Source organism: Sus scrofa, chromosome 5 (genome assembly GCF_054392235.1).
Source record: "Sus scrofa isolate SSC_HxYL_T2T_F1_AM1 chromosome 5, Sscrofa_HxYL_maternal_Yorkshire_Landrace_v2.0, whole genome shotgun sequence".
NCBI classification, from domain to species: domain Eukaryota; kingdom Metazoa; phylum Chordata; class Mammalia; order Artiodactyla; family Suidae; genus Sus; species Sus scrofa.
In genome coordinates this window covers 61208459-61222545 of record NC_139387.1, presented here as the reverse complement: position 1 = coordinate 61222545, position 14087 = coordinate 61208459, and the positions used below count along the sequence as shown (strand labels likewise).

The following is a 14087-nucleotide window of genomic DNA, read 5'->3' as shown; positions in this document are numbered from 1 at the left end:
ACAGAAGAATACATTCCCAACAAAGACAAAACCCCAGAAACTGACCTTAATAAAGCAGAAATAAGTAATTTACCCAATAAAGAGTTCAAATAATAGTTATAAACAATATGAAAGTTTCTCAGAAAACTCAAAATAGAACTAATATATCATTCAACAAGTTCACTTCCTAGTATTGATTCAAAGGAAATGAAATCACTATCTTGAAAAGTTATCTGCACCTTCATGTTCATTATAGCATTATTTACAGTAGCCAAGACATAGAAACAACCTAGGTGTCCATCAGTAAATAAATGCATAAGAAGAATGTATATGTGTATACACACACACACACACACACATATACATATAATATTTTTCAGCCTTAAAAAAGAATGAATGGCATAGATGGACCTTGAGGGCATTATGCTTAGTGAAATACATCATAAAGGGAAAGACAAATACTGTCTGATCTCACTTATATGCGGAATTAAAAAAAAAAAAATGACCTCATGATAGAGAACTTTCTAGTAGTTGCCAAAGGAGGGCGAGGGAGAGGCGGGATGGATGAAGACGGGCAAAAAGTACAAACTTCCAGTTATATGATAAATCAGTCTGGGGATATATTACACAGTATGGGAATTATAGATAATACACTGTATCATATATTTGAAAGTTGCTAATAAAGTAATCTTAAAAGCTCTTGTCACAAGAAAAAAATCTGTACCTATGTGAAGAGATAAAATGTCTACTGAACTTATTATGGTAATCATTCATAAAATATACATAATCAATCATCATGCTGTTATAGCTAAAGCCAATACAATGCTATACGTCAAGTATGTTTCAATAAAACTGGGGTGAGGGTCCGGAAAGCCAGTAGGATCGCTCAGGAAGAATGTGTAAAATAAAAAGAAAGAAAATTAAGACCTCAACTTTAAGAGAACAGAAGAAGAAATGCCAGCAGGATAGATATAGGGACAAAACAAAATTTGAAAGGAAAACTGGGAGAAAGTGATGTCATAGGAGTCAAAATAGAGAGAAGTTTAAGAAAAGAGGGATAAATAAAATGCATGGAGAGGCTAAACATTGGATTTAGCATTTTTGAACCAAATAGGTTTTCAAGAGAGATGTGAAGGCAAAGTGTACTGCTAGGAAACATTGAAGAAATATAAACAATTCTTTCACTTCATCTTCTACAAGAGAGAGTGTAACATTTAGAAGATGGTATGGTGCTATTTTATTTTTCAGATAAGATTAATCACAAACTCTGGAGGACCAACTAAGGTAGGAAATCATGAGGTTGAGGTGGGACGAAACAATAACGTTTCAGTGGCTGAATTGTACCCTGCCTCATCTCTCTGCCTTCTAACTCCCAATCCATTCCACACTGAGGCAGATTTATCCTAAAATGCAATGTTTCCCTGTTCAAAAAAAAACATCAGGGGCTACAAAACTAAGTCCAAATTCCATGGCCTGCTGGTCAAGATTTCTACCATCTGGCGATAACTGGCATTTGCAGCTATTTCTCACCACTCCCTTTCCATCATTGCATAGTCAAGTCCTATTTGACAACCTTCAACTCCTCAATCACTTCTTCTCTTTTTTTTTTTTTTTTTGTCTTTTTTCTTTTTAGTGCCACACCCACAGCATATGGAGGCTCCCAGGCTAGGAGTCACATCGGAGCTGTAGCTGCCAGCCACAGCCACAGCCACAGCCACATCAACACAGGATCTGAGCCGCATCTGTGACCTATGCCATAGCTCACGGCAACACCAGATCTTTAACGTACTGAGCAAGGCCAGGGATCAAACCTGCATCCTCATGGATACTAGCCGGGATTGTTAACCACTGAGCCAACGACAGGAACTCCACTCAATCACTTCTTGCACTGCTCTGTGCACATACTGCTTGTCATCCCTCAAGGTCCAGCAAAAATGTCACCTCCACCATGGCATCTTTTATAAAAGCCCAAAGCTAGGTTTTCTGTCTTCTCAGATTCCCTGTCAGTATTACCTAGGAAATTTATTATAATCCACTTATAAAGCAGTAATTTTTGTATTTCTTTTTCTCCTGATGAGATATAACACTTGTAACAGAGTGCCATGCACATACTATAGATTTAATAATGGTTGTTTAACTGCCTAACTTGAAGACTTAAGGTTAGTCCTGTAATTATATAAATTCTTGAAATTAAAAGGGATACTATTTCATAGTCAGGCAACAATGACGAGTATAATCTAAGACTAGCTATATGTACTGACAATTATATGACTCAATAATTAATTCTGTACAAGGAAGTTTAGAATATTTTGCCAGGGTCATAAAACTATGTGTTCTTTACTTAAATTTTACAATAAAAGTTCACCTTGTAAGAAAATAAATTCATGTCAGAATTTATGTCAGCTTCTTAGGAAATCAATAAATGTATGCAGTTTTCTATATTTCTTGAACAATCATAATGTAGCTTCAATATTTATTGAGTCCCTACTTTATGCCAAGCCTGATAGTAGGTACATTCACAAATGATATTTTATTTAATATTCAGAACAATCCTACAAAATAACTCTATTAGTATCCCCAGTCTGCAGATTAAGACATTTGTTCAGAAATTTCTGACTTGCCAAGTACCATACAACTAGGTACTAACAGAGTGAAGAATCTCCACACCCACTGAGTTTGCTAAAGATAAGAATCCAAGACACTGAACTTTTTGTTTTTGAGGCCACCAAAATAAGATTCATTATGATTCATTTTATTTGCTCTGACTAAAAGGTGTACCCATGAAGTGTGAAAAGATTAGCAAAAAAAGTTAAAAAAGAATTGGATGTTCACGCTTAATCTTCAACTATTTAGAAAATTCAGTTAGCCAATATACCTTCTCTAAGCATACTACCTACTGAACATTTTAATGCACATCCAACAATGTAGCCTAAGACAAAAAGTATTATCTATTAGTAAGCCTAGGGGAATTATTTTAATAGAAAGGAATGTTTTATCATAATAATCTTGTTTATATATAATTTATGCTTCAAAAGTATTTGAGGTCATTTTAAAGAGGTTTTTGAAGTATTCTAAGCAACCTCTGCCCCATTAATTTTTATCATTAACATTTATTTCATAGCTACTTTTAAAAGGTTTTACTAAACAAAATAGACCTTCAGCCTTGCTATATCTAAATAATCATGTTTCAATTAATAAGCTACTTCTTTACTCTTATAACTGTTGAGCATTCTACAATACTGTTTTTCAATATGGCATGCATTTTACTCAAGAGCGTTTCAAATAGCTATCTCTATCTGGCAAATCATTCAAAGGAACTTGATAATGACTAAATAAGATTTATGATAGTTCACATTTGACACAGATTTAATATATTACTCCCTCTTTATTGTGTTGCATGTGAATTTTATTAAACCAGAAAGCACATACCCATTTCTCCCTTTGGGTGATACCACTGGGGGGAAATTCTATGTGTAAAGGTGCTTTCCCAGAAAGGTATGATCTTCAGGTGTGGTATTAGATAGGAATTGATTACAATTCTGATAGCCTATGGCAGCACAATCTACGTGGACTCATAGCAACAACTCTGAATTCTTCGACTTTTACTTCAGTCTGCTAAGAAGTACAGCTTTTCTTTTTTTGAAACCTCCTCTTTGTGGTTAGTAAACATGAGGACTAAATTTTATGGAGAGAAGTGCTTATTGGGAGGCCATTCTTCATGGGTCTCCTGTCTGCTTTTTTTCTGAGCAGAGGCACTAACCACCTTTCTTCACCACCAGCCTTTCAAGGATGTTTACTTAGAAAGTGATAGTATCTCCCTCCAGAGGAGAAAACGGGTTTGTTTACTGTCCAGGATGATAATAAGTACACCCGCCAGGGCAAAGCTCAGACAGGCTTTCTGCCTATAATAAAAGCTCTGGGTTTCTTCAGCTTGAGGTTCTTCTCAGGTAATGCCACCCACTGCATGTGCACATAGTCACCCGAACCTCCTCACATCACACTTGAGGAACTGGGGCTAGGAGAAATGGTACCAAAATGTTGATACTCTGGCAAATGCTATTTTTGTGAATACTAAGCTGTCATTTTTATCTGAGCTGAAAGCCTGGCTCTGTCAGCATCCCAGAAACTCTTATCAGGCTGCCTGGTTACGCACAGGTAAGGTGATACAAGCTTCCCAGTTTGGATTAGTTGGTAACAATTTCAACAGAGTATGTTGTCTGCCTACTCACTTTCAAAAAGCAAAATCATGGTGTTCCCATTGTGGAGCAGCAGAAATGAAACCAACTAGTAACCATGAGGTTGTGGGTTCGATCCCTAGCCTCGCTCAGTGGGTTAAGGATCCAGCGTTGCCGTGAGCTGTGGTGTAGGTCACTGGCATGGCTTGGATCCTACATTGCTGTTGCTGTGGCACAGGCCAGCAGCTGTAGCTCTGATTTGACCCCTAGCCTGGGAACCTCCACGTGCCACAAGCACAGCCCTAAAAAGGCAAAAAAAAAAAAAAAAAAAAAAAAAGCAAAATCATATTCCTAATACCTATCTTCCTAACTATGTGGGTTGGCCAGTCTAGTATTCTTCTTTGATTCACCAAGAAAATTGCCATCTTCCTGGCACAAAACCCAGCTAACTCTTGGATTTTTCTTTTTTTCATGATCTTTCCCTTCTTCCTCCCTTGACAGAATTGAGCCAGGTTCCCTTCTTACTAATTCTTCTTTCAACAAAGAAAAACTTATGGTTTGTTTGTCTGCTTTGAGTTGAGTAAAATACAATTTTTCTCAAGATTATCCATTCCTTCTATAAATCACTAACATCCAATCCATATACCATTTCATCTTTTATATGATTTGATGTAATCAGACAACCAATCTCATCTGATGAGAACATTACTGAATTCCCAGCAGACATTCTAAGCTGGTAGCTTGGTATTACTTCAAATTTTATCAACAACTCATTCTACTTCCTACCTAAATTCTTTCCATCTTGATTATAAATATAGTTAGTATAATTAATTGCCTTAATTTTTAAGAGCTTAATCTTTAATACATATTTTCTGCAGAAAGCATCTAAGTAGTCAAGGACATTTCCCTATATTGGATTTAAGTCCTTCCTAGGGTGGAGTGGGGGGCGGGGATATTATCTCACCTTAAAAATACATTTCACATGAATAGTATTGCACCGAATATCTAATTTTTCAAGTAATTTCTGAGCTTTTTCTAGATTAATTTTTCCACCTTTAAAGTCATCCCGAACCATGGACAAAAACCATGTACGAAGAACAAAAAAAAAGTTAAGGAAATTCTCACAGAAAGTCATTAAGTACTTAAAATGACTAAATAATATTTTATCTCTCCAGTTCATTGTTTTCATTTTAATTTTCAGAGGGCAGTCTATCTCATGCTTAAGTGAAAAACAATTTTGCAATAAATAATATTTAAAACAAAACTAAGTAGGTACTCTTCTGTAGTAAAGGTATGAAAAGGCATAACAATAAAAATTAGAGGAAAAGAATAAAAATTTACATTTGAGAAATGAAGCTATTACTTGGGAAATAAGGTCTGTTTTTGGAAGACACAGACTTAAATCACAGCTGGACATCAAAATCTCTCTATCACTTGATTCCTCTCAGCGCAACTTCCCTCATTTGAAAAGTGGTCAGATTAATACTTCAGAAAGGTGAGGGCCTTAAATGAGTTCATAATATATCATTTGACACAGTTTCTTCTACTGAGGGTTCAATAAATCGTAATCATGTCTGACATAATTACTATTACCACTACATTAGCCAAACATCCAGCTACACATATGTCCCCCCAAAAGCAACATTTTAAGGACCATCTAAAAGGTTTTAAAATGCATGGTTGAGTGTCTATTTGGTATGACAGAGAAAACAAAAATAATCAAGCTTACTTATTATCTATAGATAAACTACAAAAATTAGAACATTTCAATTTGAAAAACTAAGGTTGAGAAGAATATGACCATCTGTTAAAATCATAAAAAGTATTGGTAAAAATTGTTCAACAATACACTCAGTTTCAGAATGTTAGAACCAACAGGAAGCCCTTCAATTTAATGCCTATGACTTAATATGGCAAAGTTCATATTATTGTAAGAAAAAGATATGGGGAACTAAGGAAACTCAGAAAAGCTCAGGACAGAAGGAGAAGGAAGCATTTATACTTAAATGAGGGAAACTTAAGTTCAGGGCCTTTCAAAAAGAACGAGAAGAGAATCAAGGAAAGGAGATAAATCAAAAGAAAGAAGAAAGAGGAACAGAAAGGACTTCTGAGTGGATATTTGTTCTCCATATTTTCATGACCTGCTGTTCTGTTTCTCCTCGCTTAGAAGTTTCTCCCCATTATGAGTTGTCACGGGTTCCAAATACAATAAACTCTGCCCCTTTGCAGGAAAGGGATTTCTTGATACTCATCAGCTGTTGCCACTGCGGAGAAAGCAGAAAACACAGTGGATTGTTGCTTTTGTTCTTTGGAGTTAGCTCAACAATTAAATCCCACAGAAACCATATGTAAGATGTGGTCCCTGCACTTCACTGCCCTTGAAACTTTCTGGCTTCTCACTTATGTTCTGACCGTTCCCAAACCCAGTGTTTACAACTGAGGCATCCCTTGGGCTGTCTGGCATTTTCACATGAACTGCTATTGAATCTGTTTTATTTTTACTACTTTGTTTAAACCCCTCAAACCTTTCAGCATAATTTGCTTCCAGTGGGTTGGAGGAAGCTATTCTGAGGGTCTGAGTATAAGTCAATGCCATTATGGTCCCCGAAGGTGCAAAGGGCTGCCAAACAACTCTCTAGAAACTCTGGGCTGCTTCTCTAGATCCCTGACAACATATAATGCACACAGAGACACACCACTTTTGAAGAAGGCTGTGCTGGAGGCTAAGTTCTTAAAATCTTCAAAATAAGTATAGCTGGTTGGCTGAGCACCACGCTGTCAGGTGACTGTCATGTTTTCCTTTCGGTCTGAACACCTATTGTGATATCATCAAAAGTTCCACACTTCATAGAGAAAGCTTCTCTATGACTTCACCAGGAGGCCTCAGAGCTTGCCAGACAAACTGTTTTCATGGTCACACATGATAATCTTAAGCCTGAATGTTTAACACCTTGATGGGAAAGGTGTCCCATGGAATGTTTTCTCATCCTTTGAACACTCTTTATTTCAGAAGCTTTGCTTCTGCTGCAACCAAACATGTCACTTAGCGTTCTGAGTAGGAAAGAGAAAGAAAAAGCAATTCGCAGACTCTTAATACAGGCTCCTCCAGGGGAATTTGTAAATGCCTTTGATGATCTCTGTCTGCTTATCCGTGATGAAAAACTTATGCACCATCAAGGTGAATGCGCAGGCCACCAACACTGCCAAAAATATTCTGTACCACTCAGCATCGATGGAAATGCCGTTCTCCTGTCTCACCACAATGTAGTGGGTGACTACCGATTTTTTGACTACCAAAGCAAACTTTCTTTCAAATTTGATCTGCTTCAAAACCAGTTAAAAGATATCCAAAGTCACGGCATTATTCGGAATGAGACGGAGTACCTGAGGACTGTTGTGCTGTGTGCCTTGAAACTGTATGTGAATGATCACTATCCAAAAGGAAACTGCAATGTGCTGAGAAAAACAGTGAAGAATAAGGAATTCTTGATTGCTTGCATTGAAGATCACAGCTACAATTCAGATTTCTGGAATGGTCTTTGGAAATCAAAATGGATTTTCCAAATAAATCCATTTCTAACCCAAGTAACAGGAAGAATTTTTGTACAAGCTCACTTCTTCAGGTGTGTCAACCTTCACGTTGAAATCTCCAAGGACTTGAAAGAAAGCTTGGAAGTAGTCAATCAAGCTCAACTGGCTCTAAATTTTGCAAGGCTTGTGGAAGAGCAAGAAAATAAATTCCAAGCTGCAGTCTTAGAAGAATTACAGGAGTTATCGAATGAAGCCCTGAGAAGAATTATACGAAGAGATCTTCCAGTGACCCGCACTCTTATTGACTGGCAGAGGATACTCTCTGACTTGAATCTGGTGATGTATCCTAAATTAGGATATGTCATTTATTCAAGAAGTGTGTTATGCAACTGGATAATATAAAGGATTGCTCCTGGTAATTGTCTTGACCCAATTTAGTTGTGTTTCAGGGGTTGGGGGATGGCAGGGGTTATTTTCCTAAAGTTGAGAAGTCACTAGAGATACCCACCACCTGGCAGATGCAAGTGTGAATTAGGGAAACATCTAACAAATAATTTTATTCAGGGAAAGTTTACCAATAAGTTGAGAAAAGGACGATGGAAATGTGTTTCATGGTAGTGACCATCATAAAGCCAGAAACATCAATTACAACCTAAAATGGCTTTACAGAATGTGGTACCTTCGAAGTATTTTTAAAGGTAGCCAAGGTTAAGACTGTGTGTGTGTGTGTGTGTGTGTGTAGGAATGACTTTTGACTTTGTAACTGGAGACGGTATGCAAATGAAAGTCATTCTGCAAATGATATATCACCTAATTCCATTCAGTCTTACACCAACCACAAGGTGGGGGCTGGGGGGAGACTTCAGTAAGTGACATTAGGGTTGGATGGTCCATAAAACCAACAGATTATCAAAAATCTAGCTCATATGAAGGACTACTGGATCCAGGACACCCCCCACCTCACCCCAGGCAAGAATCTGGTATTACTCAAATCCCCAGGCTTTTTTGGTACCTAATCTGGTCTTTGAAGAATCAACTGGAAAGTCTGACTCGGAACCTTATATAGTCCAGTTCTTGTGAAGTTATCTCTATAAGCATCTCATAAGTGTTTATTTCATGCCAGGCTCAGTGCTAAATGATTTGGACACAATTTTTCATCATTAGGCTGCCACTAATAGGAACCCCATTTGACATGAGAAGAAAAAGATTTGAGTTGTTTAATTCACCCAGGCACATAGTGAGTGACAATGTGTAACCAACTCCAGCAGTCATGCTCTTGACCTCTAGGGTATCACTGGATACCTGTTTCATTAAGAGTTGTGAATTCTACTCTACAATGACTTGGGCAAGCATTCCACCCAAAGGACAACCCCAAAAGAACTGGAACTGATGGGCTGCTGTTTTCTAGCCAACCAGTTCCCCACTGCTACCACTTGTGTCTGCTTTCAAAGAATTCCAAATCGAGGAGTTCCCGTCGTGGAGCAGCAGGTTCTATCCCTGGCCTCAATCAGCAGGTTAAGGATCCAGCATTGCTGTGAGCTGTGGTGTAGTTTGCAGACATGGCTAGAATCCCATGTTGCTGTGGCTGTGGCGTAGGCTGGCAGCTGTAGTTCTGATTCAACCCCTAGCCTGGGAATCTCTGCATGCCGTGGGCGCAGCCCTAAAAAGACACACACACACCCACAAAAGAATTCCAAATCTAAACCTCTTTAATAAGACTGCAGTCGAGCAGTAAATGGGCCCCAGCGCCTATATTCAACTTACCTTCAAACCAATGCGCTTTATTGTTTGGATCCACACAATTGAAAAAAGGTCTAATTCTACTTAATAAGCACTGGTGAAGACAGGATCCTATGCAAAAATTTCCAAATCTCAAACTTCTTCTCCTCAACTGGTAGTTCTTAGAGAATCTCGGGAGAATTACCTAGGGAGTATCTTTGAAACTACAGCTTCCCAGTACTCATTCTCAGACTCTGATTTAATAGGTCAGAGAAATCTACATTGTAAACAAATATTGGTAATGATTCTGATGCAAGGGGCTCTAGGACCACATTTTAAGATATATTGCTCTAATCTTAGAGTAACATATCTCTCCTTTCTATTTACTTAAGATCATTTCCTATAAAATTATTGTCCATTAAAGGCAATTTCTACTACTTTACTACATTCACTATGCACAGACCAAGGACAGGCAGGTCTTCATCTGTCATGTCAAAAATTTAAGAACAACTTTCTAAACAAAAGCATCAGAAAAACTGCTCTCATTGCACTAAAATATATCCATCTGACAACTTATTTAGTAAAAATTTGAATTGATAGATAGTTATATACGTAAGTGTTGATTTTCCAGATCACTCTAGAATAGGACTTAATGTTTTAATGGGACAATCACAGAAATATTTAATGCCCACCCCAACAAAGACTTTCAAAATGATATTTATTGGTATTTTTGGATATAAAAGTCACATGTACTAATCACAGAAAATGCTTGAAGTATAAAGTATGTTGGCCTACTTCCTTCTATCCAATTTTAAGGAATTGCTTTAAATATTAAGGATATTCAGTATAAAAAAATTGTTTCCTGTTCTTTTTATATAACCTCCTATATCATAAATATTGTCCATGTCGTTAAAACTCCTTAAAGAGATACTTTTAATTATTTACATGATATTCATACTATTCATGCACAATAACAAGACAACCATTTCTCTATTCATACATAATTTAAGCATTTTAGCATTTTATTTCTGTTATTAATTAGGCTATAGTATCTTGTGCATAAAGCTTTGCCCACATTGTACGTTATTTCCCTTAAGATAAATTCCCCAAAATTACATACGGAAAAGATATGAACATACTAATGCTCTCAATACATATTGCCAAACTGCTTTCCAGAAAGATTCAACAATTTATAATCCCACCAGTAGCATAAGAGAGTATCTAGCTCACCACAGTAGTCTTAGCAATACTGAATATAAAATTTTTTCTTGATGGGCAAGAAACCCAAACAGAAAAGGTATTTCACTAGCTTATGTTACACGATACCTAAAAATCAATTCCACAATGATATTATTTGGTAGTTATTTTCTTTATACGGAGGCTGTAAGAGTCAGGAACATCTACAGTTCCTACCTCTTCTCTGAACCTTTATCTCTCTCTATTTCCCTCTCTCTCTCTCACACACACATTTACACTTAAACCTACACTATGAATACACATGCATATACACATATCTAAGGCATATACACAGATACACACAAAATGCTTCAGATCCTGAAGATGCAGACTTCTGTGTGGTATTTTTTAATATTCTAGTATTCTCTCCCCCAATCCTATTCCCAGATGGAATGTCAGCTCCTTCAGAATGCAGAACTTATCTATCCCAAGTGTCTAGAGCACTATTGTCTGTCATAAGGCAGGTACTCAATAAATGACTGAGTGAATGAACAAATAAATCTCAATAAACACATGAAGTATGGTAGGTTCAACTGGCCATAAGATTTTGTAAACCATCAATACCTACTGTCCCTTTAGGAATCATGTATTTCTCTGTAGATTCCCAAGGCTGATGCTAGGACTCCTCATTCCAAGACGATTGCATTCTGAAGCTGACATTAGCTGCCTCTTGCCCTAATGAAAATCTTTGCTCTTTCCTCACTCCAAGCAAAGAAAGATCTTTCTACCAAGTGTAAGAAATTCAAATTCTCCAAAAGTCATGTACAGTAATTTTTTTCAATTTTACATGATTCTCTGTCAAAGACTTTTTGCCCTTCCCTTTGGGGTGCTGGCCTCGAGCCCTAGTTGAAAGGCCATATCATGTTCCACTCAAGCACAAATCAATGGAAGATGCACACTCTCCAACTTCGCCGTGTCAGTGAGCCCCCTGCTGTTCTGGGATATGCTTGCCTGAGGTTAAAGCAGGCTTCCGTTGTCCTTTGATGGAAGCTTCGCCACAGTGTTACTAGATCCAACTACTCCCTTGACCCAAAAACTGGGTCCACCTCTTGGTAGGCATCAAACCAAAAGACACAATTTAGCCAAAATCAGGAGAAGGATTTATCACTTGCAGCAAGTGAGGAAAACACTAGGGATCTTTCCCAAAGCAGTGTCCTCCCCAAATATGAACAGTGAGATTGGGAGAAGTTTTAAGCTAAGGGTACATGCATATTCGCAAAGAGGCTTGAGCAGAGGAAAATTCAGCATAGAATTGGGGCAAAGGTGCATGGCATCTGAGATTCAGCTGATTGAAGTCAGGAGGGTCAGAAAAGATCAACATCATCATCCCTTAGATTCTAGTTGAGCTGGTGGCTGAGGAAAGATTTAAATTGTGCAAAACAGCTCAAGGCAGGGCTTTGGGCTAGTATTTACCATTGAAACAGAACAGGAAGTCTGTACAACTATTATCTTTGCTATTGTTACTTCTCTTGTCTGATAACAATCATTTGTTTCTGCATTCTTTTGTTCCCTTAAGATTATTAATTGCCGAGATGTGTTCAAGGGCAGTACTGTGGCCAAAATCAGATCACAAAATGGCTTTGGCCAAAAATGTCTTCTCTTATGTCAAGAAAGCTGGTTCTGGAGTTCCCGTCATGGCGCAGTGGTTAACGAATCCGACTGGGAACCAAAAGGTTGCGGGTTTGATCCCTGCCCTTGCTCAGTGGGTTAACGATCCGGCGTTGCCATGAGCTGTGGTGTAGGTCGCAGACGCGGCTCAGATCCCGCGTTGCTGTGGCTCTGGCATAGGCTGGCAGCTACAGCTCCAATTAGACCCCTAGCCTGGGAAACTCCATATGCCACAGGAGCAGCCCAAGAAATGGCAAAAAGACAAAAAAAAAAAAAAAAAAAAAAAAAAAGAAAGAAAGAAAAAAAAAGAAAGCTGGTTCTCTTTCCATGGGGACCCCCCAACCCTATCTGCTTACAAAACCTATCTCAACCTCACATCAGACACTGGTCTCATTCTTGATGAGCAATCAACATATTCTTTTCTATTGACTCCCATAGCCTTCTTGATGATATGCTTTCAATTTTTTCTACTCAAGCTCTACTTCAATCCTTCACTTAGTAAATGACTTTGTTCCTTCACTAAGAAGACACACGCTTTCAAAAAGAGCTCCTACAGCGTCTTTCCTCTGTACTTAAAATATATTTTTCTTCTCCTTCCAAATAGTCTCCAAAGCAGTGCTGTTCCTATTTAAGACTAATTCTCCTCCCTATGCACCTGATCCTAAATCCTTGATCTTTTGTCATCCAGGCTCTTGATTCACAGGTTACTTTTTTATTCTTGACTTCTTACTTTCTCTAGCACATCTTGGCTTCTCTCCTCTATAAGCAAAAAAATTTAGTTCCAATATCTTCCCTATGAATTTCTGAGGTCCTTTCACCCGGAAACTTTTCAAAAGATTATCCTATCCTTAATTTTTCTTCTGCTTTTTAACCACTTAATATTTTCTTAAAGGAATGGATTTAATTAAGAGTCTGCTATGTTCCAGGCATTCTACCAAGCAGTTTTGCCTGCCTCATTGAATCCTTATAAGAATCCTACAACTGGGACTTATTTTTTACAGCTTAGGGAACTAAGAATATTCTTAAGTAATTTTGCCAAATTGACACAGTTAGTAAGTAAGAGAACTGGGATTCCAATTTAGGTCTGTCACACTTCAAAATTCCTGCTGATTACACCAGATCAGGCTGTCTTAACTCTGCACCTTCTGGCTTCCAGTCCAGCAGTATACTGAAAATCCATTCTTGGAGTTCCTGTCATAGCTCAGAGGAAACGAATCTGACTAGCATCCACGAGGATGCAGGTTCAATCCCTGGCCTCGCTCACTGGGTTAAGGATCCAGCATTGGCTGTGAGCTGTGGTGTAGGTCACAGACACGGCTCAGATCTGGTGTTGCTGTGGCAGTGGCGTAGGCTGGCAGTTGCAGCCCCAGTTCGATCCCTAGCCTGGGAACCTCCATATGCCACGGGTTTGGCCCTAAAAAGACAAAAAGAAAAAGAGAAAAAGAAAAAAGAAAATTCTTTCTTGAAAGGGTTCAATATCATCACAGTTCATTCCAATGACCTTCCCTCAGTTATCATCATGGGAAGTGGACTATTTCTTTATCCTGAGAAACTTTTCTTTCCTCAGTTGTAACTGCATCTTAATCTCCCCTTCTCTAATTCTTTTCATTTTTCCTCCTCCTCTGTTTCCCACACTCAAACATAGGCATCCTTCAAACCCTGGTTCTCCAGCCTCTTCTTTTTACTTTATCACTCTCATTCACCAAGGTTTTCAGCAACACATCACCATATTCAGGTATACAGTACTGGAGAAAACTCCAGTACTCACTGCCTACACTTATGACTAAGTAGCTCTTCAAAAGAGTATTTTTCCTAGCATATGCATCTTTTTCTTTTCCC

The 14087-nt window shown here is 38.1% G+C and overlaps 3 protein-coding genes across 7 annotated transcripts in view; 1 reads left to right on the top strand and 2 right to left on the bottom strand.

Moving 5' to 3' along the window:
• PLCZ1 (phospholipase C zeta 1) overlaps positions 1-6896 on the bottom strand; it is a 44144-nt gene extending 37248 nt beyond the window's left edge. For 3 of the 4 annotated variants that reach the window (XM_085024786.1, XM_085024787.1, XM_085024788.1), the window contains exons 1-2: positions 6274-6418; positions 5119-5242 (exon numbers count right to left, since the gene is read on the bottom strand). Coding sequence is in view for 1 of the 4 variants with exons in the window: in NM_214350.1 (NP_999515.1) it covers positions 5119-5242; positions 6274-6284 (135 nt within the window). In the remaining 3 variants the exon portion in view is untranslated. 4 annotated transcript variants of the gene reach the window in all.
• Positions 6274-14087, bottom strand: part of LOC146403390 (uncharacterized) — a 311545-nt gene continuing 303731 nt past the window's right edge. For both annotated transcript variants that reach the window (XM_084956677.1, XM_084956675.1), the window contains one exon: positions 6274-6418. In XM_084956677.1, the coding sequence (XP_084812803.1) occupies positions 6406-6418 (13 nt within the window). In that variant the 3' untranslated portion in view covers positions 6274-6405. The remainder of the gene's footprint in view (positions 6419-14087) is intronic.
• On the top strand, positions 7027-8104 carry CAPZA3 (capping actin protein of muscle Z-line subunit alpha 3). The gene has a single exon (XM_003126448.5). It carries the CDS (start codon positions 7191-7193, stop codon positions 8085-8087), a length of 897 nt encoding a protein of 298 aa, XP_003126496.1. The 5' UTR covers positions 7027-7190; the 3' UTR covers positions 8088-8104.